Consider the following 23326-nt stretch of genomic DNA (forward strand, 5'->3'; position numbering starts at 1 on the left):
TTTCAAGGTCATTCTTCACTCACACACTCCCCTCTCTCATTAGGCTATCCCTAAACTATTATTCCCCCTTAGAGGCTTTTTCTTTTCCCCGCAGATTTTGTGAAATATTGGCTAGCAAAATGATTTGAGGTTTGGCTGAACGGTCTCTCAGTTGGAAACCATAGCATACAAAATTAAGAGGTTCCCTGAAAATCACAAACAAAAAATGGGGAATATACTAGTATTAAATGAAATAATTATGAGAATAGGAAACAGTTAAATTTTTTTATCACGAAACTATTATTTTATCTCGAAAAGTTAATTCTGGTAAGCTGGTGAGGTTGATCGAGATTTCTTTATTTGATGATGTTAACATTATTTTACCTTAAAAAAATTAACTTGACTTGGCATATAGCGTTGAATTGTATAAACTTTTCAAGATTTTCATGCTTGTGGAACTGACACTCTTCCGGTCTATGACAAGCCCCAGTTAACATGTGCACGGTTACTAACTAGGATTTGTAGTGCGTCCCGGATGGGCAAAGCGATGGACCAGAAAAGCAGAAACATCGAAAATGGCTGCTGTCAATATTTAAACGACCGCTGCAGACCGGCATGTGCTTAGACTCCGAGGCGAGGCCTCCTTCCAGGGGGAATTCACTTGGCTGTCGCCTCGGAAGAGATCAGATCACGAGATCTATCTATCTATCCAAGGATGGGCCTCCTTTCCTTCCTGCATCTCTCGGTTTTTAAAGCTCTAGGTATCAACCAGTACAATCTTCTTTAATGGCTGCTTTCTGTCCAATTTTTTAAGATTTAATGCACTCTTATTGTTGCCATGCTTTGAGCTAAGACTAGGTACATTGTTTTCGGATACAAAAATAGACCCAAATGCATTAAACTTGTAATACTTACAAGATTTTCTTCCAAAAGAATGGATAAATTTCTTAAACATTTAGATAAATATTAATAACACTGATCGAGATAAATTTTTAATTAATAAGTAAAAATCTTCCTTCATCTTTAACAGAAAAGATTTTTTCTTAGAAATGTAAGTCCATGACCTTGACACTAACTAAATTCAAAATAGATATTAATTAAAATTAATATTAATTAAAATTTTCAATAAGAACAAAATTAAAACTTTTCTCGAACTTGTAATAGTTACATGAGCTTGCCCCTCTAAATCCATGTCTACATGAATCTTTGATCTCTTCTTCCTATTCCCGGAGAATTAGAACTTTTATAGCCTTTTTTTCCTTTTCCATCCATGTCTTATGATCTACACGGTTGTCATGCCTCTGGACATATAACGACTGCTTTTCACCGAGGGCCAGATGAAGCACGAGGTTTTCCCTTTATTGAGTTCAGGTGTTGAGTGACAAAGATTACTCCCATCACAAGTAAGAGGCAGCCAACCAGTGTGCTGAAGAAGAGGGCACCCGGCTGCCTGGTCTGGACAAAACCGTACACGCCACTGGAGGTCACGAGAATGAGGTCGGTGAGCCCGTCGTTTGAAAAATCCTCAGAGATCAGGGCGTGGGTGGGTTGAGCAGGAAGATCGATTGATGTTAATATACTACCTCCGGGAGAAATAATTACACCTGTTTGGTCTCCTGCTGCAAGGATCATTTGCTGATTGTCATGCATTCGCAATGAGATCAACTTCAGGGTTGGAACCACTGTACCACCTTCCATCATCCCTGAAGGAGAGGGAAGATTTGACCATGTAGCATCTGTCAAGAGCTGCCATTGCCAAACAGCATCATGCCCGTGCAAGCCAGGAGAGTATGCAGTTACCTGAAAGGATTGACACAGTAAGTTGCTAACTCTTCAGCATATAGATAAAATGTAACATGCACCTCGCAGCCTAGGACTAGAAAATGTAACAATACGCGCTTCACCAAATGTGAGTAAATGACCTCAATCTTTCCATGTTCACAGGGAACATGAAATAAGGATGGTTTCTGCCTATAAATTACTTAACAAAAACTTCCAGAAAATCCCAAATCAAGGACTATATTTGAATAAACTTCAGAGTCGTAGATTCAAATAAAATAACAAAAGATCTTTTTTCAATTTTTTTTTAATAAAAAAAATTCTGAATTCAAATGCATTCAATCCAATTTCACAGTAGCTACAGAAAGCAATTAGACTTAGAATAACAGCATACCTCTCCTCGATTTGTTAAGAAAATAACATCACCATGACTCCCCTTACGATGCCTATGCCCATCACTTTTAGGAATGAGAATCGGTGTGGCCACTTCTAAAGAGGCAACATCTGTACTTCGACCAAAATTTCTGTAGAACTCTCCATGTTGGAATAAATTGAAAGGGGAATGATGACATATTGAAGCATTAAAAAGTTGTTCTCGAACAGGCACTCCAGAGGTTGCCACAGCCCAACAAGGTCGCAGAACATCCATTGATCCACTTACAACAGTCTGCTCAGCCCCATTTCCTCCAACAGCCTTAGGAGAACCAATAAATGGTCACATCTGAAGTAGTTAGCACTTTGGTACTAATGCAGTTTTTCTTCTTACATATGCATTACGCACAACAAACAACAATTTAGTACTAGGTGATCTTAAAAAAAAAAAAAGATAAAAGGGGACAGCTTTCACCTGTACATGATCTAGGACTCCATCCCCATTAATATCAGCATGAAGGCCACCTTCTTGAAGATGAAGCTGATGAAATCAATAAAACATTACACATCAATTTGTTAGGCAATATACGATCCTGATATATAGCATGAATAAATTGTATTTAAAAGCTAACAGAAGTTCAATTTAACGTTGTTATGCATATTTCGTGATGTAAGGAAAAAAAAAAAAAAGAAAAGAAAAGCTGAAGATAAGATCAAGACACAGGCTGACCTCTTCGGTTTGCAAAAGTAGCATTTCATATTAACAGTATTAAAAGAAATTCAGACAAACAAATGGCATATTACTTCAGCAGATTTCAGAAACCACAAGATTTCTTATATCTAACAGCACAGTGTGTGGGTTTAAGGTCACCTTGCATATGGTTCGACCAGATGCCAAATGAACAGCTTCTATCCCTTCCTTTTGATGGGCCACAACAACATTAGGAATCCACCAGAGCTGTGTGTAGTTTGTTATGGTTGGAATATAAGACATTGGCTGCATCAAAAAATGTAAATAAAGAAATTAGAAGGCATTTATAAATGAACTTTATGCTTCATACTCTTAAGATATGCAGAAGAAGATAGTTGATCAAGGTAAAAATAATAAAATAATTATTGAGAACATACTTGATAAGCATTATGTAACAAAAATTTCAGTTTATAATATATCTGGAAGTCACTAAAGACGAACTGATATGATGATAAAATTGAGTGGTCATATGATGTAACTGAAAGCTTTCAATAAATAAGTTTGTCACAGGGTTGGCAAACTAGTGCATAAGACTGGCTAAGTGCAGCAGCAAAAGGTTACAGTTTGATGATGCATTATAGCTATTAAAAAAGATCTATGCAACCAAGAAAAACAGAGAAACAAAAGAAAAGAGGCGCATAAGACAAATCTTAGGTGCTGTTCCTGAACTACTTGTTGAACAGCATCACAACTAAAATAAAACCAACCAAATAACTAAAACATCTTCATGTCCAAAGTCTTCTGAACTTCAAAAGGAAGGTTTAACAGCAGTATGCATATCACATCGGCAAACTTACCTTCTTAGATTTTGCTGAACTGGCATACTTCGCAGCTTTTCCAATCAAGTTTGAAATTTTTTTTGTTTCATCCTTCCCTGGAGGATGGTGCTCCTCAGGCTTGTGAAAAGGATAGGTTGTCGACTTTCCAGGTACTCTTTTCAATGTTTTCCTCTTATGCCGCTTGAAATGTGACAACTTCAACAATGTATCTTCTCTCCTATCCTAGTGAAACAGATAGATTTAACATGAATTTCTCACGTACTTGAGAATAAAATGAACAGAGTAAATGTTCAAAATTAGCATGTACTACTACATGCTTACCCAATGATGTGGCATAACTCCAAGGATTGATTCTCTGAATTCCCTGCATTCAAACTACAGTTCAACATTTATAAGAGATTTATACTTGGGAAAGATTCGACTAGACTGGAAAAGAACAATTTCAAAAGGATTAGTACAAGCGATCACCTAGAGTAGGGGAAGTGCTCTAACAAATAAACATACCAACATAATTAGCAAAATAGCCAGAACTTAGATTAGTCAGAAGTTCAACAAAATGTACAACTCTGTGAGCAAAAGTGTGCTCTTATAGCTGATGAATTGAGACTTGTCTTTGATGAAAATTTGACTCAAAGAAATGGATGATGAGACCAGAAAACAGACACCAAGTTGGAAACAATCAGCTGCCTATAATTTTCACTTGGACCATGATGAGCCTATTACAAATAAGATTTCAGCTACTATTATATTTTTCCTCCAAAGCAGTTAAAGGTTATATCTACCTTCAGAAAATATAATTATCCAGATGGATTTAAAGCATACCTCACCAGGATGACGACTGTTCAGAGCATGCGCATCGAGCTTGTAGTTATGTTGTGGAATTAGCTGTGATGGATCTGAAGAATGTTCTTCAACATTCTGAACCAACAAAATGATCATATTAGCATTGAGAAGATAGGTGATAAAAGCACCACACTGGCAACCAGGTGACAAGAATTATAAATATGCATATACATTTTCTCAAAACCTAAACATATAGTGAAAGTTATGCCAAATTGCAAAAAGAAGTGTACAGACAAATAATGATGAAATTAAAAAAAAAAAAAAAGTTACCTCATTCTTTCTAGACCACCGAAGTCCACCTTTTCGTCCATCGAATGCATAAAAAGCAAAATGACGTAAATTAACAGTTCCAGAGTTCTCAGAAGCCTATTAAGGATACAAGGTGTCAGTATTCAAATCCTGAAACTAGAAGTGACATCTTATTCCTAATGATGAACATTTTGTCCATTGAAGATTGGGGGGATCATTCTCACATGGAGAGATAATAGAAAAATAAAAACTATGTCCAACTTTGACAAGTGCAGATGGTTAATGCAAAAACATCGGTTTTTAAGTATTTGTTAGACAAGTTTAAAAACCCTAAAGTAGCAGAGTAAGAAATGGACAATGATACACCCATACCTCCTTTTCATTCGCACTTCTTCTATGCTGCTCAGCATTTCGTTCAGCCATCCCAATTTCTTCAAAAGGATCTAGGTATATCTGAAAATGTTAATGAAACTTGTTAATAAATCAAAGAGAAGTAATGCAAAAAATCCACTTCACACATCATATATCCAGATCTTAATAATATTAAACACTAGGATACTAACAAGTGATAAGAAAAATGGTTCCAATACAATTGAAACATAATAGTTCTCAGAACCCTGACTCAAGGAACAGAAATGTACAGCTAGATTTTGAAAATATAACCAGAGAAAGAATAAATGCTAGTAAGACAAGAGAACTTAGCAAACATACATGGGGCTGCATTTCCATCCTCCCACCAACAATGACTAAACCTGAATCCCCATGCCTCAAGGTGTAATTGCTTATCGAAATCGCTATCTCCCTATGATGTGCATTATGGGGAAAATCTTCCTGTCCAACACGACAAAGCCTCAAAAGCATCAGAACCAACACCACTTGACAAACAATCACAGAAACATCAAATACAAGCAAGCAAAGTGTACAGACCTGCAAATTATTCTCCCATAACTTTTTGAGATTATGGTCGAAACACATGACAGACCAACCTGAAGTAACAACAACAAGAACCTGCTTCTGAGGTTGTCCGGCCTTATAAGTTCGGTCTATAACACCAGTGGCCATGGCCACGGGACGTCTACCGGAAGCAACCCTGATCTTATCAGGCAACAAGGAAACTTCTGCCAGCAAACGCGCTTCACTGAACCCCTCATCCACACGCCGCGCATGTGGCTCCAATACCTAGTAGGTTCCAAATTCAATCAAATTTATTCTTTACAATAAGCTTCATTTTATTTTTTTTTGTTTTAATTAATTTATTACATAAAAAAAATGAATAACCTCAATTCTGGCATCGCGAGTGGCGACGAGGATTTCTTTCTTTCCATCACCATTTAGATCGGCGACGATAGGTGGAGGGAGACGCTCCGCTTCGTATTTGATCGGATGTTCATCGGATAAATGAAACCACGCTTCTCTAAACGAGAAATCTCCCTCGTGCTATACCAAAAAAAAGGTCAACTCGAGTAAAATTAGCATGGAATTGAAGCGCCTAGGTGTTTTTAGGGTTTATGGTTTGAGTTCAGTGGATATTATAATTATAGAAAGTAAAAGTAAAGATAAACAACAAACTAAAAATGGAAGTAAAAGAACCTGAAGAGAGAAGAATATGGCGAAGGCGGAGAGCATAAGGATCGCTAAATCTCGTTTCCTCATGGTGGTTCCGAGAGTTGGAGTCGCGGCTCGGTTGACGGATCAATGGCTGAATGGGTACAGCTGACAGCAGATGTAAACACTGGAAACATAGAGGCGGTTCGAGCTCAGCTGAGGGAGACGAACCATGCACTGCACTGGACTGGACATTAGGGCCCGGGCCGGTAAGTATGAGAAACGAGGTTGGCACAGAAACGGGCCCGAACCCAAAGTAAGCAATATGGCCCAAATCAGAAGAATCGTGTCGACCTCATTTGTAATTTTAAATTTTTTATTTTTAATTCAATTAGATAAAAAATTAAATTGTTAATTTTATTAAAAAATTAAAAAATTTCTTTTAAATATGAATAAATAGACTAATTTAAAATTATTTAAATATATTAATAATTTTATGGGACAAAAATAACAATAAAAATAAAAATTATACACAAAATGGTTTGAAAAGAAACTGTATAGTATACTTTTAAGTAATGAGTGCCCATTATGTAATCCTCCATAGGATAGGAATTAACTGGATAAATACAGGGCAATGCTTTGAGGGGCAATTCATTCCTATATACATCAAGGGAACAAGAATAAACTTTACATCATGGGGTAGCTTGGGTGCAAAAATGGTTCCTTCCATGCTGACGAAGAAGCAAGAAACAATAAAACTAGTAGAGAAGATCAGCTTCAAGTTTTGGGTTGAGAGTTTTATTTAACCTTCAGTTTCTGTTTAGCCTCCAGCAGTGAGGAAATTTGGGCACACTTCTTTCTCATTTCCCCCAAATCCTTCTCCAGTTTGTCGATCTATGATTTCCATGAATGGTAAAAGAATTTAGTACCAAATTTATTAATTGATGCCTACAAAAGTATTCATTCTTTCAAAGCCAGAAGGACTCATTCGCGAGTAATGCGTACCGTCTGTTTCAATTCAGCCTCCTCCTTTCTGTATTCCTCACACCTGCATCAGAGGATATCATCAGGCTTAACCGAATTATAGATGCATAATAAGTGGTAAATCTTAATTAAGCATCCACCGATTTAGTTAACGTAAGTTGAAATTTGAGAAAGAAAGAAGAAATCTTCAAGGAAATGACTGAAGATGGAATCTAAGAACAGATGCTACACTTGAAATCTGAACCCAGTGCACAGACATTATCATTGGAATGAGAGATACGCAAGATACAACGTGATTGATAGAAACTCCCAACCAGCTACATTGACCATAAATTTTACCTCCCAAAAAGTTTTATGTTCTCTTCACATATCTGATCAACCGACATGGATCCAAGATCATCTTCTGACATGAGTCCATTAGGAACTTCAACACCTGGTTGCTTGTCGCTTAAATCCTGCTTGCCATCGCCTGGAATATGAACAACTTGGTCATCAACTTCTGCTTGCAAATTACAACTACTATTATGCTGATATGAAGGCGAATGCTTCTCCATGCTTGCTGCATGCACAACAGGAGGTTGAACAGGGTGCCCCTTTTGCTTATCACGTGCAGAGGAAACTAAGGCCTGATACCCAATCAAGTGACAATGGTTTCTCCTGTCTCACAAGAACAAACTCCATCTAGTCAAAATAGTAATAATAAACCTCAATCTATCTGAGTCAAAAAGCATACAGAATTATGATTAAATAAATCAAGTAATCAGAAAAACTTAAGGCTCCTTTATTATAAATTTGAACAACAATTTTATAGGTAAATATTTTACCAATAGTGTCCAAGAAAATGGTGGACAAATAGCACGTCTTTTAGGACTATGCTACCTGCTTTCCTCTTATTTATCATTCACAGACCACTTGCAACAGTTTTAACTAGGATGGAATCTAGATGTTTTGCCCAGGAAAAAATCCAATCTATTTCAAGCAAGAAAAATTATAAAAGAGAGGCTCGATTCCAGACATGCTCCTGCAAGTACTTAAAGGTCAGTCAAAACACTATTATACTTATGCAAGCCCTTGTATCATCAACTGGACTAATTTGAACACCTCAGAACCTAGTTGTGAAGGAAAAAACATTTTCCTTAGTTATGCCAGCTGTTTTAAGAGCAAGGATTTAAGAATTCAAATTCTGCAGAAATATTCACCTCGGTTCAGCAAATCAAGAACATAAACAACAAAAATAAGTGCTCATGAAGATAATGCCACCTATGTCTCATACATATAGTTGCACCCAAATGAGACCAGCCAGTACATAAAAGAAGAGTTAGAAATCTTCAAGTAACAGTAAAGGAAAGTTGAAAGGAGGCATGTGAGATATCCTTTAAAATACCATACAAACAAGAATTAGCTGTCAGTTGTGAGATAATCTTTAAAATACCCTCATCTTGTAATGAAAAGTTTATCAAATGGAGAAGTCAATACCGACCTCCCACCCCCTTTCCCCCCTCACAAAAAACCTCAGAATTGTCATTCGGGTCTGCAAAAATTGAATAGCAATCTAAAAGCAATGTATGATAAGGACCAAACCAGTAATCTGCGACCATCTGTTTTAGTCTATTTTCCAGCCGGACAGACAGTGATGACCTCTCAAAATCCTGCTTGTCATGTGCTGGTTCTATAAAGTCTGCTTCAAGAACACCTGCAATATAAACAATGAAGCCATAATATAAGTAACAGAAAAACTGAGTGGATACCTAACAAAAAAAATCTAGAGAAAAAGCATATTACCAACAACACCATTCCCTTTTGAAGAGCCATCACCAGTTACTTTCCAGAAGGGCTACATCAATGTGAACAGACTTGCTAAATCAGTAACATAATCAAGTATGTCAATGTTATTCAGAACATGCAGAACCCCTTATCATACAACTGGCAGAAAGTCCTCTAAATAACTTCAAATTTCCAAGGTACCAAACTTTCAAGCAAACTTGAACTCATTGAAATTAGTTGCATTACTAACATCACCAAAGTTCCACTAACATTCAAAGTTTAAAACCTTAAGTTCCATAAGTATTCAAAGTTTAAAACGTGGTATTCATACAGGGCTTAAATGATACTGATCTATAGTCAGATCATCAGAGCATAATAATAAAGTAGCACCTAATTAGATAAACAAAAAAGAACGAAAAGTTAAGATGAGTAGTATCAAAACATACCCTGATAAGGCGATTTTTATGGTATACATTAAATCCTGAAACTCCAAGAGAAGGGGCCTCTTTTATAAATCCAATGGTAGTTTCCACTGCACACTATATTAGAAGAAGAACTCCATAAGTTTCCAAAGTAACCATTATCTCTAAAGTAGCAATAATAAATTTAGATTTGAAGGTAACAACCTTGAAAGTAAATCTAGCAAAGAATAGAAACACGAGAAAGAAATAAGAAGACTAGAACACAATTGTCAGCAGCAGGGAAAAGAAAGTTTCAAAATGGATGACATTTAAGGAAAAAAAAAGATGTGGGACAAGGAATCTATCTCAAACACACATGCAAAAGAAAAAAGGTGAAAACAACAGAAAATATCCTAGCAAACTATGTCTTACCTCTTTCAATCCAGTAGTTACTTGGGGCTTGTATGTTACAACCTTTGGATACCTCAATTCATCAGCGATGTTGAACTGCTGGACAGGTTTCCCTCTTAATATGATTTGAAAGTTCTTAAATTTTCTGAGGTACAGCATTGAAGCATATGCCTAGGCAGGGAAGAGAACTACCATTTGATGAGTCCAATGATATCAAGCAGTTTCAACCAAACTAAATAAGTCCAAAACTATGAAATGTTACCCTCAACGAATACAAGATGTGGTAAGAAATATGGGATTGAAGTTCAGCAATCTTTTTATGTAATTTTGTAGCTCCACGAAGGGCTTCATCTCTGAGTCGTATATCCTTTTGAAAAAGCACAGAGAAAAACAGTAAACACCTTGAGGTTAAAATTCTTTTATCTATTATATGTAGAAATGAAATCACCAAAAAGAGAAGAGCAAAAGATATGCCTAATACACAAATATAAACGTGTGTACACATGTACCTCATAAATACTGTAATGACAGGGTTATCAAAAGCTTTCAATTCAAAAGTAAAGGCATTGAGAGATCCAATGCCTAGGTCAGAGCACAAACATGCGAATGCTGGTGCATGTTGCTTCTCAAGATATATTGCTAAAATTATACCACAAGAATAAATTTAGATACAGCTTGTGGTTTACAGTACCAAGCACATACCTCATCATCATCATCAAAAGCCAGTTCATATATGCCTTCATCATTCAGCCATAAGTTGTATATTACTATTTTTGTTCCATGTGGTCCAATATCATCAAACTGGAAATGCAGGGAGAAAAAGGCTTGTTAGCAGAAAAGGCTCACACACTGCAGCCAAGTGCTAGACTAGTGCAATTTAGCCGCTCTTCTAGTATTTTATACTACTTCATTTGCATTTGGGTAGGCATTTAATTAATTTGCTAAGGAGGTAATTGTCTCAGAATCAGAATGGCCTTTGTAATTCTAATTCCTTCCTTATTAAAAAACCACCTTATTCCTAAATAGCATTAAAATTTGGACATGTTACGGATTTAATTTAGACATTCAACATGGTGAATCCAGAATAGTCATTCCTGGCAGTACTTCTGAACAAGACTAACAAAAAAGTAAGCCACACTTTACTAAGGCAAGAATAGCTTGGAAACCTGTAGCAGCAGTTCCTCCTTTGATGCAAAGGGAGACCATTCCAAGATAGTTTTCAAGTTAGAAGACCAATCATCCTGTGAGCTGTAAATTATTGGTTCTGCCCAATGACCAGAAATGTCAAAATCAATCTGCAAACGAAGTGAAACAAGAAAGCAGTTGAATTGTAGACATTAGAAAGTCATGCAAATCCTCAAAACCTAACTCCTTGAAGGGATTAAAAAAAAAAAGTCCCCAAACACTAAAGGGCACAATGAATTACCATTGGAACAATTACATCATCCAGTCCAGTTCTGCGTAGGAAGGTGTAAGATAGAAGTCCCACACTCTGTGTTGCATTGCTAAGGACATATTGGGAAGAAAAAAGAAGAGTCACAGAATATTCAAAGATACTACTTAGTACTAGTAGTAAAATAAAGGCCAGAAGCAGAAGGAGCATTTCGATTAGAGAGGGCAGAGCAGCTTAAATCAGATAAATTCAAGACACAAATAGCACCTTTTGCCCAAAATTTTCTGATTCTAACCTTGAAAGGTTTAGCTATATTAAAATTCTGAAATCAGGAAACCCTTTCCTGTCTGCCTAAGGGAGTAACCTGAAAGGGGTAACTATGTTGCAGAGATAACACATATTTACCTCCATCACCTAAAAGCCTAAAGTCTCTATGAAAAAAATAGAAGCAAAGACAGTACATTTCCAATCCCATGCATTCAAAACCAATTAGAGCTACACAACACATCCAACACAACAGATGAAATGAAAGACAAATCTCCTTTAGAGAATGTCTAAACATCTTCACAGAAGAATAGTAAGCTGTGTTTCACCGCAGAGGATGTAATACCTTGCACGAATTGAGCGACTGAAAACAATAACATCAGCACCTAGTCGCATGGTGCTTGTCTTAAACCCATTGCCATCTGCAAAAACATACTCATGTTGAAATCAACATAAACAAATATTTGGAGTCATGTAGAACATAAATGCAGGATGTTGAGTTGCTCTATCAGCCATCATTTCAGGACAATAACCACAATATTGAGCATTAACAAACCAAAAACAAAATTGCGATTAACAAAACCATTTGGTAAAGGAAAAAACCAATAAAACAATATAAGTAATAAGAATTACATTGTCCAATTGTTGTATTTGACTTCTTTGATGAGTAACCCAAGCTCATACATTTTCGGATCAATTCAGGATCCATTCCTCCACCATCATCTGCAAAGTAAGAATGAGAATTCAGATTTTGCATCATAAACCACCATCTCTCTAGGAGAGAAAAATGCAGCACAAAGTAATACTATTATACCTTGGAAAAGTAAAGCTGGAGAATTATCCTTCATTACATCAATTTTATCAACCTTTAGAAAAGTTGCACCATGGTGAATCTATACAAACAGGCAGGAACAAAATGACAATTAAAAACCAATTCAACAGTGTTATTAAAGATTAACCGACAAATAAGTTAGATTAAAGCTTGCCTCATCCACAGCATTGTCCATTAGCTCAGCAATTGCTGCAATTTTTAGGGAAAATTTTATACAAATTACAAAAAATCCACACATAAACAAAACCTGATTTCCAGAATTCAGCTAGTGAAATTTCCACTTACCTCCAAATGCCCACTTATGCGACGTCGCATTTGAATGAAGAAACTTCGGATGTACACGTGCATGCTCCAATGAACCTAAATTTTTTTTTTTACAAAATAAATAATCCGATAGAAAAAATATTATTAATACATATAAAAAAAAGAGTCAAAAGAAAAAAATTTGAAGGCGAACCTTGGAGAACGGGTTTGGAGGTGGGGCCAGCGGCATAATTCCCAGCCTTCCAGAAACTTCGAGACTCTAGGGTTTCATCGGACGGTAATCCCGACGGCTCGATGGTCCCTGAGCTCTGCGGCACATCGGGTCCGGAAATCTGCAGTGGCGACGGTGGTGTTGTGACTAAGCACACTTTCTGAGTCGCGACAGTTCTGGCGCCGCCTTCATCGTCGCTGCTGGTTACCTCTACGAACTTGAGAGGCCGCTCTTTTTCTGTCTTCGGTGGCATTCCTTTAATTTTTATCTCCTGAAATCGGAAATTAAGATTCCCGACAGAGCGTTTTATTTTTTCGAAGATAAAAAGTTTTAATTGCGAAGATATAAAATATTTATCAATATTGTATTATACACGATAAATTATATTATATTATATTATACGTGATAAATATAAATTATAATTATATTATATAAAAATATTAAAAAATATAATAACTTACTATACATGATAAATTGTATGGTATGATAATAATAAAAAATAATAATAATATTGTATTTGTGGATACCCAATTTGAGTTTTACAAAATAATTACATTAGGCTGTTCTAAGGGTTCCCTAATATGTTCCAAGCGAAGAGTATTCAAAGTGTAAAAATGCTTAGGGTGTTCTAAATATAAAAATATTCAAGTGTTTCAAGTACATAAGCACTCAAAAGGCGTTCCAAGTATAAAACTTTTGAGATTCTAAGGTTTCATCTGATGGTAATTCTGGCGGCTTGATGGTTCCTTAGCGTTGCGGCATATCGGGTCTGAAAATCTGCAGTGGCGGCGGTGGCGTTGTGACTAAGCACACTTTTTGAGTCGCGACAGTTTTGGCGCCACCTTCATCGTCGCTGCTAGTTACCTCTACAACCTTGAGAGGTCGCTCTTTTTCTATCTTCGACAATATTCCTTTAATTTTTATCTCCTGAGATCGAAAATTAAGATTTCGATAAAGCGCTTTATTTTTTCAAAGATAAAAATTTTTAATTGCTAATATATAAAATATTTATCAATATTGTATTATACGTGATAAATTATATTATATTATATTATATGTGATAAATATAAATTATAATTATATTTTATGAAAATATTAAAAAATATAATAACTTACTATACATGATAAATTGTATGGTATGATAATAGTAAAAAATAATAACAACATTGTATTTGTGGATACCCAATTTTAGTTTTACAAAATAATTGCATTAGGATGTTCTAAGCGTTCCCTGAGATGTTCTAAGCGAAGAGTATTTAAAGTGTAAAAACGCTTAGGGTGTTTTAAATACAGAAATGCTCAGGTGTTCCAAGTACAGAAGCACCCAAAAGGCGTTCCAAGTATAAAAACTTCGAGACTCTAGGGTTTCATTGGATTTCCCGACGGCTCGATGGTCCCTGAGCTCTGCAGCATATCGAGTCCGAAAATTTGTAGTGGCGGCAGTGGTGTTGTGACTAAGCACACTTTCTAAGTCGCGACAGTTCTGGCACCGCCTTCATCGTCGCTGCTAGTTACCTCTACAACCTTGAGAGGCCACTCTTTTTCTACCTTCGGCAGCATTCTTTAATTTTTATCCCCCGAGATTGAAAATTAAGGTTCTGATAGAGCGCTTTATTGTTTTGAAGATAAAAATTTTTAATTGCGAAGATATAAAATATTTATCAATATTGTATTATACGTGATAAATATAAATTATAATTATATTATATAAAAATATTTAAAAATATAATAATTTACTATACGTGATAAATTGTATGGTATGATAATAGTAAAAAATAATAACAATATCGTATTTGTAGATACCTAATTTTAGTTTTACAAAATAATTGCATCAGAATGTTCCAAGCGTTCCTTGAGGTGTTCCAAGCCAGGAGTATTCAAAGTGCAGAAGTGCCTAGGGTGTTCCAAATACAGAAATACTCAGGTGTTCCAAGCACAGAAACACCCAGAGGGTGTTCCAAGTATAGAAGCGTCCAAGGTGTTCCAAGCGCAGAAGCTTCTAGTGGCGTTACAAATGCTGAAGCGCCTAGGGGTGTTCCAAGTACAAAAGCGCCCAAGGTGTTTCAAGTACAAAAGTGTCCAGGGTGTTCCAAGTACAGAAACACCAAAAGTGTTTCAAGTGTAGAAGTGCCCAGTGACGTTCCAAGTGCAGAAGTGCTCAGGGTGTTCAAAGTATAGAAGTGTTAGGGTGTTCCAAGTACAGAAGCACTAGGGGCATTCCAAGTGCAGAAGCGCTGAGAGTGTTCCAAGTACAGAAGCCCCCAAAAGTGTTCCGAGGTTAGAAGCACCCAAAGAGTGTTACAAGCATAGAAACACTCAGTGTGCAACTGCAATATGTAGGGAAAGTGAAAGTAACTCAGAACAAGTGGCAGGGTTCATGAGTTACCTTCACATTTGGGACGTTCTAGAGAGTTTGGTTTGGTGGCTCAGATATGAAGATAGTTAAGAGGATTTCCTCTTAATTTTTCTTTGAAGTACATGTGTTTTACACTTTTTCTTTCTTTACTCCTTAAAAATATACATGACGCACTATCAAAGGTCACTACTCTATTTACCAAAAACTTACGTTCACTACCCAACTACATGATCATTCTTTCAATATCCCGTAAATCGTTCTTAACTATTCTTCCATAACAAGCACATTCTCCCATGATTGAACGTGCTCTCCTAACAACTCCTAAAAAAGTGTTCTTCTTTCGTATAAATGTGAGAGCCTTAAAAGTTGAAAAAATAAGGATTAGAAACCCAGCAGAGATTATATTAAAAAGCTCTCGCAAGACTCTTCCACAGAGTCTTTCTATTCAATCCTTTCTCATTCACCATTATCTGCCGCTTTGTTAACCCTTTCTCATCTCTTGCCACCTGCCACTCAAAGCACTTGTGCTTTAAGGATTGCTTCAGTCTTCCTCTCTGCCGCCTCTAACGCATTCCGATTCACTCATTGCAACACGTCCTCTCCCTAACCAAAAGAACCCTCTATAGTATTTAATTAGATATTACAAATTTACCATACGATACATGATATATATATATATATTCATTTTATAGTATAAGATGTACGTATCATAGGATTATATTTTCTTATAAATTTAAATTTACTTAATTATTAAAAATGATTTTTTAGTTAAAACATAAAAATTATTTTTTTTAGTTTTAATTTTTAAAATTTAGATTTTAAACAAAAAAATAAAAAATTTTGAATTTCTTTTTTGACTTTATCATGTTTTTTAAGTTTTAATTAATAAATTAATTTAAAAATATGTTATTTAAATTTATATATTATTAATATAAGTATTATTATCATATTATTTGTTATACAAATTGTAAGATATGATACTAGTAGAAAAAATATATATATCTATATCGTATTTGATGATATATCAAAAATATATCTTACGATACATGATACATATCTTATAATATAGGAGGTATTGTACCAGATTATAAACTTAAAGACTTTAGAAAGCTGAAATACTTTCTTAATATTGAGATTGTTAGGTCTATTCAGGGTATTTTAATGTGCCAGACGAAATATATTCTGGAATTACTAGTTAGGTACTCCAATAGCTTACAAATGCAAATTGACTAAGCAATATGATGATAGTCAAGGGGCAGATGCTACTAGTTACAGGAAGCTTGTAGACAAATTATTGTGTTTTGATCTTCATAAGGCTAGATATAACCTATGCTTCACAGGTGCTGACTCAGCTCAAGGACAATCCCTCTCAAACTCACATGCGAGCAGCGTTGAGTGTTGCGATATTTTAAGAAAGCTCCTGGATAGGGATTATTATTACTACCAAATTCAGACTTGCAATCGAGAGCATATAGTGAGAGTGACCGGGCATGATTGCCCTGCAACAAGAAGGTCTAGCACCACAAGTGAAGCAGATTACAGGACCAATGACAGCGGCTTGCAGTGAAAGTATTTAGTCAACATTCTTGCTTAGAGATTTGGGAGTGAATTATAATAAGGCAGTGGAGTTGTTTTGTGATAACCAATCTGTCTTGCATATAAGCAAAAAATCCAATATATCATGAACATTGGAGAAAGTACTACCAGGTCTTATAGTACCTAGATGTGTGCACACAAAACTTCAGCTGGCAGACATGTTTACTAAGGGTTTGCAACATGGGCACCCAGTTTTATAGCTTAATCAGTAGGTTGGACATTCATAATATTGATGTACAGCTGGAGGGGAGTATAAGAAGTTTAACACATGATTTGTGCATGATACAGATGTTGTCGGTATTGGAAAGTTAATTAAAAAGTTTTGTTGACGAAACTGTGAAGCAAGTGTTAAGTTAAGAGGAGTTGACAGTAATTAAGCAATTAGCTAGTCAACTAAATTATGATTAGCTAGTTGTAAATCAGTGTAAATAGATTTCAACATAAATACTTGATTGTGATGATCAATTTAGTAATGAAACGTCCTCCAAATTAATGCACTTTCTTTCTGTTCTTCATTTCCAGATTATTTCATATTTGCAGAAGGTTGTGATCCACAGATGCAATTACCGGCAGGATAATTGGATTCTGTCAGATGTAAATAATTAATTATATGTTTTCTATAAGCTTTGGTGACAACCCTATTGTCGTTTTCTAATTAATTACAGCAAACTAGCATCCTCTCAAATCTCACCAGTTTGCCCTTTTCAAGGTTGTCCACTTCCCCTGCTCTGCTCCAATGGCTGAAGCTGGTTCAGCCTCTGTCATGGTGCCTGAACGAGCAAAGCTTCATATCGCCATGATAGTTTTCCAGCTTGGTTATGCCGTCAATCATGTGATTATGAGAGTTGCTCTGAACATGGGTGTAAGCAAGCTAGTTTTCCCCTTTTACAGGAACATCTTAGCCCTGCTTGCCCTGGCTCCCTTTGCATATTTCCTAGAAAAGTAAGTAATTAATTTCAGTAAAAGATCAGGAATCTTTTCCCAATTGGGTTATGTTTTCTTCACAATTTTATTTATTCTTTCTTTGCTGTGCAGGAATAAAAGACCAACCCTGACCATTTCTTTTCTGATACAGTTCTTCCTCCTGGGATTTATTGGGTATGAAGAATGAAACCATTTGTAAACACAATTTCCCATTTTTGTATTGATGAATCATGTTGTCAAAATTACCATTTCTGGTTTTCTGTTTTGGCAGAATAACATTGAATCAAGGGTTTTACATATTTGGCTTAGACAACACATCGCCTACATTAGCTTCTGCTACGGAGAATTCTGTCCCGGCTGTGACTTTCTTCATGGCTGCCTTGCTCAGGTCAGAAACTTACTATCAGAATCCTAGAACTGGCTTTCCCTTGTTACTCCCCTCAATTTGTAAAACGAATTGTGTTTCCTTGCAGAATGGAACAAGTGCACTTAAATCGTAAAGCTGGAATGGCTAAGGTGCTTGGAACTCTTGCTTCTGTCGCTGGAGCCTTGGTCATAACCCTCTACAAGGGGCCAACTGTTTACAGTCCAAATTCACCTTCAGATAAGTCAGAATTTTTCTCCTTTGGAGATGCCGAGGGGAAGAACTGGACCGTCGGTTGTCTCTGTCTCATCGGGCATTCCCTTTGTTGGTCAAGCTGGATCGTTTTACAAGCTCCAGTCCTGAAGAAATACCCAGCTCGGCTCTCATTCGTTTCTTATTCTTGCTTTTTTGCTGTTATCCAATTTGGGGCAATCGCAGCATACATCGAAAGAGACTCCCGAGCTTGGCAGGTCAACTCTGGCAGTGAAGTGTTCACTATTTTCTATGCGGTTGGTAACCTTTGAACTGACGGTTTGAACCTTCCAATTTGGAAGTCCCTGTTTCATTTCAGAGAAAATGATGGTGGAAAAGTTTTGATGGGTGCAGGGCTTGATAGGTTCGGCAATGGTGTTCGCAATACAGATATGGGTTGTCGATCGAGGAGGTCCATTGTTTGTCTCGATGTATCTGCCTCTGCAAACCTTACTTGCTGCTGTAATTGCCACTGTTACTTTGGGTGAAGAATTCTACTTGGGTGGGTAGGTCTCGACATCCAAAATACCCATTAGTTTCTTACTCCTGAAGATCTAGTCAAGCATCCATGCCTGCAAAGATACTTGCTTCAATACCACAATTTTTGAGTTTGGATTGATTGCTTGATTTACATTCTTATGTTTACTGGTAATTGAATTTTCCAGGATACTTGGAGCAGCATTGATTATATCTGGACTGTATCTGGTTATTCTAGGAAAGAGTAAAGAGAGCAAGCTTGTGTCAGAAAAGGATCCGATTTACTCTGTGCCTGAGAACAATCAAGTGGAAGATCCAGGCGAATCCTCCCTCACCCAGCCCTTGCTTCCTGCCCCTGGAAAGTAAATTCCCCAGTTTCATGCCCTCAGCTCCATTCCAAGTTTGCTACCAGAATCTGTTATCTGGTCCAGATGGATGCCACCAGGATATAAGACATAGTGGTTGGTCACTGCTACTCAAAGCAATACACCAAAACGAATGGAAGGAGTTGGGGAAGACAAGCAAGAAACTTGGAGTCTAAACTGTCATGGTCATCGTTCGTCAGAGATGACATATGATTATGCCTTCCAAGGTTATTTTAATAATTGAAGAAACTCAGAAGGCGCCTTCTGTGAGCTCTAATAGCCATCTTTTTGTTTTTGGTTTATTTGGCCAAAAAACAAAACTAGTTTTTGGAGCATGCTTCTGATGTTGGATTAATTATATTATTATTATTGCATTAAGGTTGCTCATAAGCCTCATTTACTACATACAACAATACCCCTTTCTATTTTTTGTTGTTTAATAATGAAATTTTAGTTGAATGATCAAATCCGCAAACCTTAGTCCATCCAAAATGAGAGTTACTCGTAATTGATAATATATCCGAGGAAGGTAAATTTCAGAGACTTTTTATAATTTAAATTTTTATGAATATTTTTTTGTAATTAACAGTCCACTAATAATTTCTGTGTTGTAAGTAAGGTTTACCAGTCCATTACAATAATTAATTTAAAGTTTCATTTGTGGACATTTCTGTTTTTTCAAAAGCTCCGACATTAAATCTTTAAATGGTTGGCTTTTGTTAAATTTTTAATTTTATAAAAAATTAAATTATTAATTTATTAAATAAAAAAATTAAAATATTTTTTATTTAAAGTTAATTTATTTGTTCATATTTAAAGATGTGGTAAAATTAACAGTTTGACTTTTTTATAGAAACAAAAATTATTTATAAAGTGTTAATTCAGAAAAAAAAATCATAAGGTGTTAATTAAAAAAATAAAATTCTATATGGAAAAATTGAAAATATTAAACAATCTACATGATACATAAATCCTGAACCGGTGCGGTACAATGAAAACCTTAGGCTGGGCAATCACATTCCAGTATCCAAACATACGAACAAATTTCAGAGAGGAGTTGGGGACCTTCTTTTTTACCATCGCTGGGGCGCGCATCCGATTCCTCGACTCTCCGCTGGATCTGCGTTTCTCTTCCCGACAAAGGTACGCTTTAATCTCTCCCTCTTCGAATCTATTTACGGAGCTCTATTTTTGGATTTCGAATCATTATGCTTTATCATTTGCTGGAAAACTCTCTCGTTTACCTTGATTCAACCCTATAGATGATTGATAGGAGAATTTGTAACAAATTTGAAAGCGTGGTAGGAATAATCAATGTGGGTTTCATGGAAATTGCAACTTTTGTACTAATTTTAATGGTGTACTTGGTTTTATTTCTTTGGCAACTTAGGACAGTGGAAAATGGAAGAACATGTAGATTCTGATCACCAGCTAATGGTTGAGGGCGGTTTGACTTTTCCACGTAGTATGCAAATTGATCCCAGAAGACAACGGTTTCCGTGCTGCATTGTTTGGACACCTCTACCTGTTCTCTCATGGTTGGTTCCTTTCATTGGCCACGTTGGCATTTGCAGAGAAGATGGGGTTATTCTAGATTTTGCAGGGCCTAATTTTGTCTGTGTTGACAATTTTACTTTCGGGGCAGTGGCTCGCTATATCCAAATCAACAAAGATAAGGTATACATGTTCATGTTCCATCTCTTTTTACAGAGGAAAATGACATGATCTTTTTAACTGGATTAAGAATTCCCAAGTAGGATTTCTTAGTTCTGTTCTTGAGAATTGGCATTAGCTTGGGCTGTTGTGCTTTACCTTGTATGGGGATTTGATAGGATAGAATTCTAATAGGCTGCACGATGTAAAGTCTTGAGCTTTTGATAATTTCTAAATGCTCTATGCTAGTTGTGAGGGTAGAAACCTTTTGATTATTGGTAGCTAAGGATGGTGTCAATGGCAGGTTCATGAATGCTCTTTGGTAGATGTGAGAGCAAAAATTTCAAGTATTAATAGCTGAGAAATGACAGTAATTGCATGGAAGCCAGCGTTTCTGCTTGAGTATTTCTTTCTTAATCATTCTTCCTCAGTTAGACATATGACCTTTCGAGCTTTTGCCAGGAATGCTGCATTTCTCCTCATCCCTCTGCATTTAAAGGAGAGCCAGAATACCAGCATGATGATCCTAGGAGAGAGACATTAACATGGGACGACGCACTACAAAAAAGCACGCAAGAGTTCCAGCACCGCTCATACAGCCTTTTCACTTGCAATTGCCATTCATTTGTAGCAAACAACCTGAACAGGTTAGGCTTTCATTCGGGTGGGTGGAACGTAGTGAACCTTGCCGTCCTTATCTTCCTCAAGGGCTGCTGGGTGAGCAAATCAGCATTCCTGCGATCTTTCTTGCCATTTGTCATTGTATCCGTTCTCGGACTTGCCTTTGGTGGCACTACATACTTGACTTTCTTGGCCCTCTTCGCATTTCTCCTTGTTGGATGGTTCCTTCTCGGCACTTACTGTTTCAAAAGTTTAATCCATTTGTAGCTTTTAAACATTATCCAACTCTCCATCTCCATTTATGTATAAGATCTGTTTGCTATATCCATATGCTTATGCTCAATCGAGATTCGTACGCTATTACAAGGAAGTTATCTTCTTCGTGCTCTTCTCATGATAAATGAATACTCTGTAATTAGACAAGGGTTGTTGCCGATCGAGCTTTATTCCAACTCTTGCACATATGTTTTCCAGTCCAGTACATAGAATTAAGGGAAATATTTTTGATTCGAAGGTAGGGGTGTCCATTTTCCTTAACAAATTTGGTTATGCCCTTGGGCCTAGGTAGATGATTTCTCCTAAACCCAAGGTCTTTTTGTACTTAGGGAAAATCAAATACTTCTGTCCATAACCTAAATATAGATTATTTCATTTTACAAAATGTTCAATGATATAAACCGATACTTAACATTAATATTTGATTCCATGATAAGTGTATATATATTTTTAATTAAAAAGTCAAGTTTAAATCCGTTTTCTTCAAATGAATTATGAAACTTAACTCAATACGAAAGGAATCTACTATTTTGTTTATGATATGATTATCATAAACTATTAAATTTTTTATAAAATTCTTTTATAAATTCTAAAATGGAATCATACGTGTGAAAAATATTGAGATATATATTAAATGTGGAAGGTAGTCCTATCCAACTAAGAAAAGGGTATCTAAGAATATTCTAATTTTTTTAATGTTCAAGTTGGAATTCTTCTTTGGAGAAGGTTATGTGCTTGATTATTGATTAAGTTATGCACCAATTAAGTATATACTAATTGATGCTTACCTTATCAAGTTATAATGCCAATTTAATGTCAATTACTAATCCTTTGAAAAGTTCCTCCTTTTTTTAGAAAAAAAATTAATTTTTATGAAATTGAGAAAAGTCCTTTCCTAATTTAAAACTTTTGGGAGAGAAAAAAAAAGAAAAAACACTCATTAATATATTATTTCATTTAAAAAGAGAAGATAGGAAGCGGGCGTCCACACACTAAGAAGCAAATTCCAAGACCGATAACTACCAATCCGATAGAATCGTAGCATCATCAAAATTGACTACTTCAGTGATTTACATAATCCGACGGCTGAAAAAGTAGGGCGTTTAAAACATATACCTGAGAAATGTCAACTGGAACAAAACTGCTGGTGGTTGGGAGTTTGGTCATCTTGCTGACGTCGCAGGAGAATCTCCGTACATGTCTCCATCTGAGATGGCAAAGTCGTAATTACAACAAAACTATAGGGCCTAGCGCATTCCCATAAGCCGATTTGCTTATGATTTAAAGAGCCCCAGAAAAGAGAAAAGAGTTGTTCAAAGCCAGAGAAAAGCATTTCTTGCGTGAGAATCTGTTTGGTCAGATAATTTTCCTTTGTGAAGAGTCTAAAGCGAAAATGGCGGCAGAGGAAGGACAAGTAATCAGTTGCCACACTGTTGAGTCATGGAACGAGCAGCTTCAGAAGGGCAATGAATCCAAGAAGCTGGTAATTCGTTTTTTATTTTTCAGGGTCTTTTTTTTTCCCTTTTTTTTGTGGTTTTTTTAGCATTAGATTTATGATTATTTTTATTTTTTAAGATGATGGGTCCGATCTATTTTCTTTAAATATGTTTTCTTTTGCTTG

The 23326-nt window shown here is 36.1% G+C and overlaps 5 protein-coding genes across 6 annotated transcripts in view; 3 read left to right on the plus strand and 2 right to left on the minus strand.

Moving 5' to 3' along the window:
* Positions 1-1072: 1072 nt before the first annotated feature.
* On the minus strand, positions 1073-6525 carry LOC110408914 (FG-GAP repeat-containing protein). The gene is made up of 13 exons (XM_021418054.2): positions 6343-6525; positions 6031-6189; positions 5680-5931; positions 5464-5583; positions 5125-5205; positions 4774-4869; positions 4483-4578; positions 3982-4035; positions 3679-3882; positions 3002-3127; positions 2606-2671; positions 2153-2452; positions 1073-1779 (listed from the first exon to the last, which is right to left on the minus strand). The coding sequence occupies exons 1-13, from the start codon at positions 6403-6405 to the stop codon at positions 1303-1305; spliced, it is 2094 nt and encodes a 697-aa protein (XP_021273729.1). The 5' UTR covers positions 6406-6525; the 3' UTR covers positions 1073-1302.
* A 280-nt stretch (positions 6526-6805) lies between these two features.
* Positions 6806-13214, minus strand: LOC110409623 (protein MICRORCHIDIA 2-like). The gene is made up of 17 exons (XM_021419038.2): positions 12804-13214; positions 12632-12706; positions 12501-12535; positions 12329-12407; positions 12148-12237; positions 11861-11936; positions 11284-11362; positions 11024-11152; positions 10560-10658; positions 10120-10224; positions 9879-10028; positions 9492-9584; positions 9064-9115; positions 8863-8974; positions 7621-7938; positions 7303-7345; positions 6806-7191 (listed from the first exon to the last, which is right to left on the minus strand). The coding sequence occupies exons 1-17, from the start codon at positions 13072-13074 to the stop codon at positions 7096-7098; spliced, it is 1902 nt and encodes a 633-aa protein (XP_021274713.1). The 5' UTR covers positions 13075-13214; the 3' UTR covers positions 6806-7095.
* A 4023-nt stretch (positions 13215-17237) lies between these two features.
* Positions 17238-19545, plus strand: LOC110409101 (WAT1-related protein At3g53210-like). The gene is made up of 7 exons (XM_021418338.2): positions 17238-17367; positions 17483-17715; positions 17809-17871; positions 17969-18085; positions 18171-18570; positions 18668-18819; positions 18979-19545. The coding sequence occupies exons 1-7, from the start codon at positions 17266-17268 to the stop codon at positions 19154-19156; spliced, it is 1245 nt and encodes a 414-aa protein (XP_021274013.1). The 5' UTR covers positions 17238-17265; the 3' UTR covers positions 19157-19545.
* A 582-nt stretch (positions 19546-20127) lies between these two features.
* On the plus strand, positions 20128-21942 carry RTH (RTE1-homolog). 2 transcript variants are annotated; one of them, XM_021418690.2, is made up of 3 exons: positions 20128-20298; positions 20551-20832; positions 21271-21942. In XM_021418690.2, the coding sequence occupies exons 2-3, from the start codon at positions 20557-20559 to the stop codon at positions 21694-21696; spliced, it is 702 nt and encodes a 233-aa protein (XP_021274365.1). In that variant the 5' UTR covers positions 20128-20298; positions 20551-20556; the 3' UTR covers positions 21697-21942. The 2 variants fall into 2 exon arrangements, with proteins under 2 accessions (XP_021274365.1, XP_021274364.1); XM_021418689.2 differs by having other exon boundaries at positions 20130-20298; positions 20546-20832.
* A 1032-nt stretch (positions 21943-22974) lies between these two features.
* The window catches only part of TRX1 (thioredoxin H-type 1), a 1700-nt gene continuing 1348 nt past the window's right edge, over positions 22975-23326 (plus strand). The window contains exon 1 of the mRNA XM_021419192.2: positions 22975-23188. Coding sequence (XP_021274867.1) covers positions 23099-23188 — 90 coding nt within the window. The 5' untranslated portion in view covers positions 22975-23098. The remainder of the gene's footprint in view (positions 23189-23326) is intronic.

Source organism: Theobroma umbraticum, unplaced genomic scaffold (genome assembly GCF_002168275.2).
Source record: "Theobroma umbraticum cultivar Fairchild unplaced genomic scaffold, ASM216827v3 scaffold_44.0, whole genome shotgun sequence".
In the NCBI taxonomy this organism is placed as follows: Eukaryota; Viridiplantae; Streptophyta; class Magnoliopsida; order Malvales; family Malvaceae; genus Theobroma; species Theobroma umbraticum.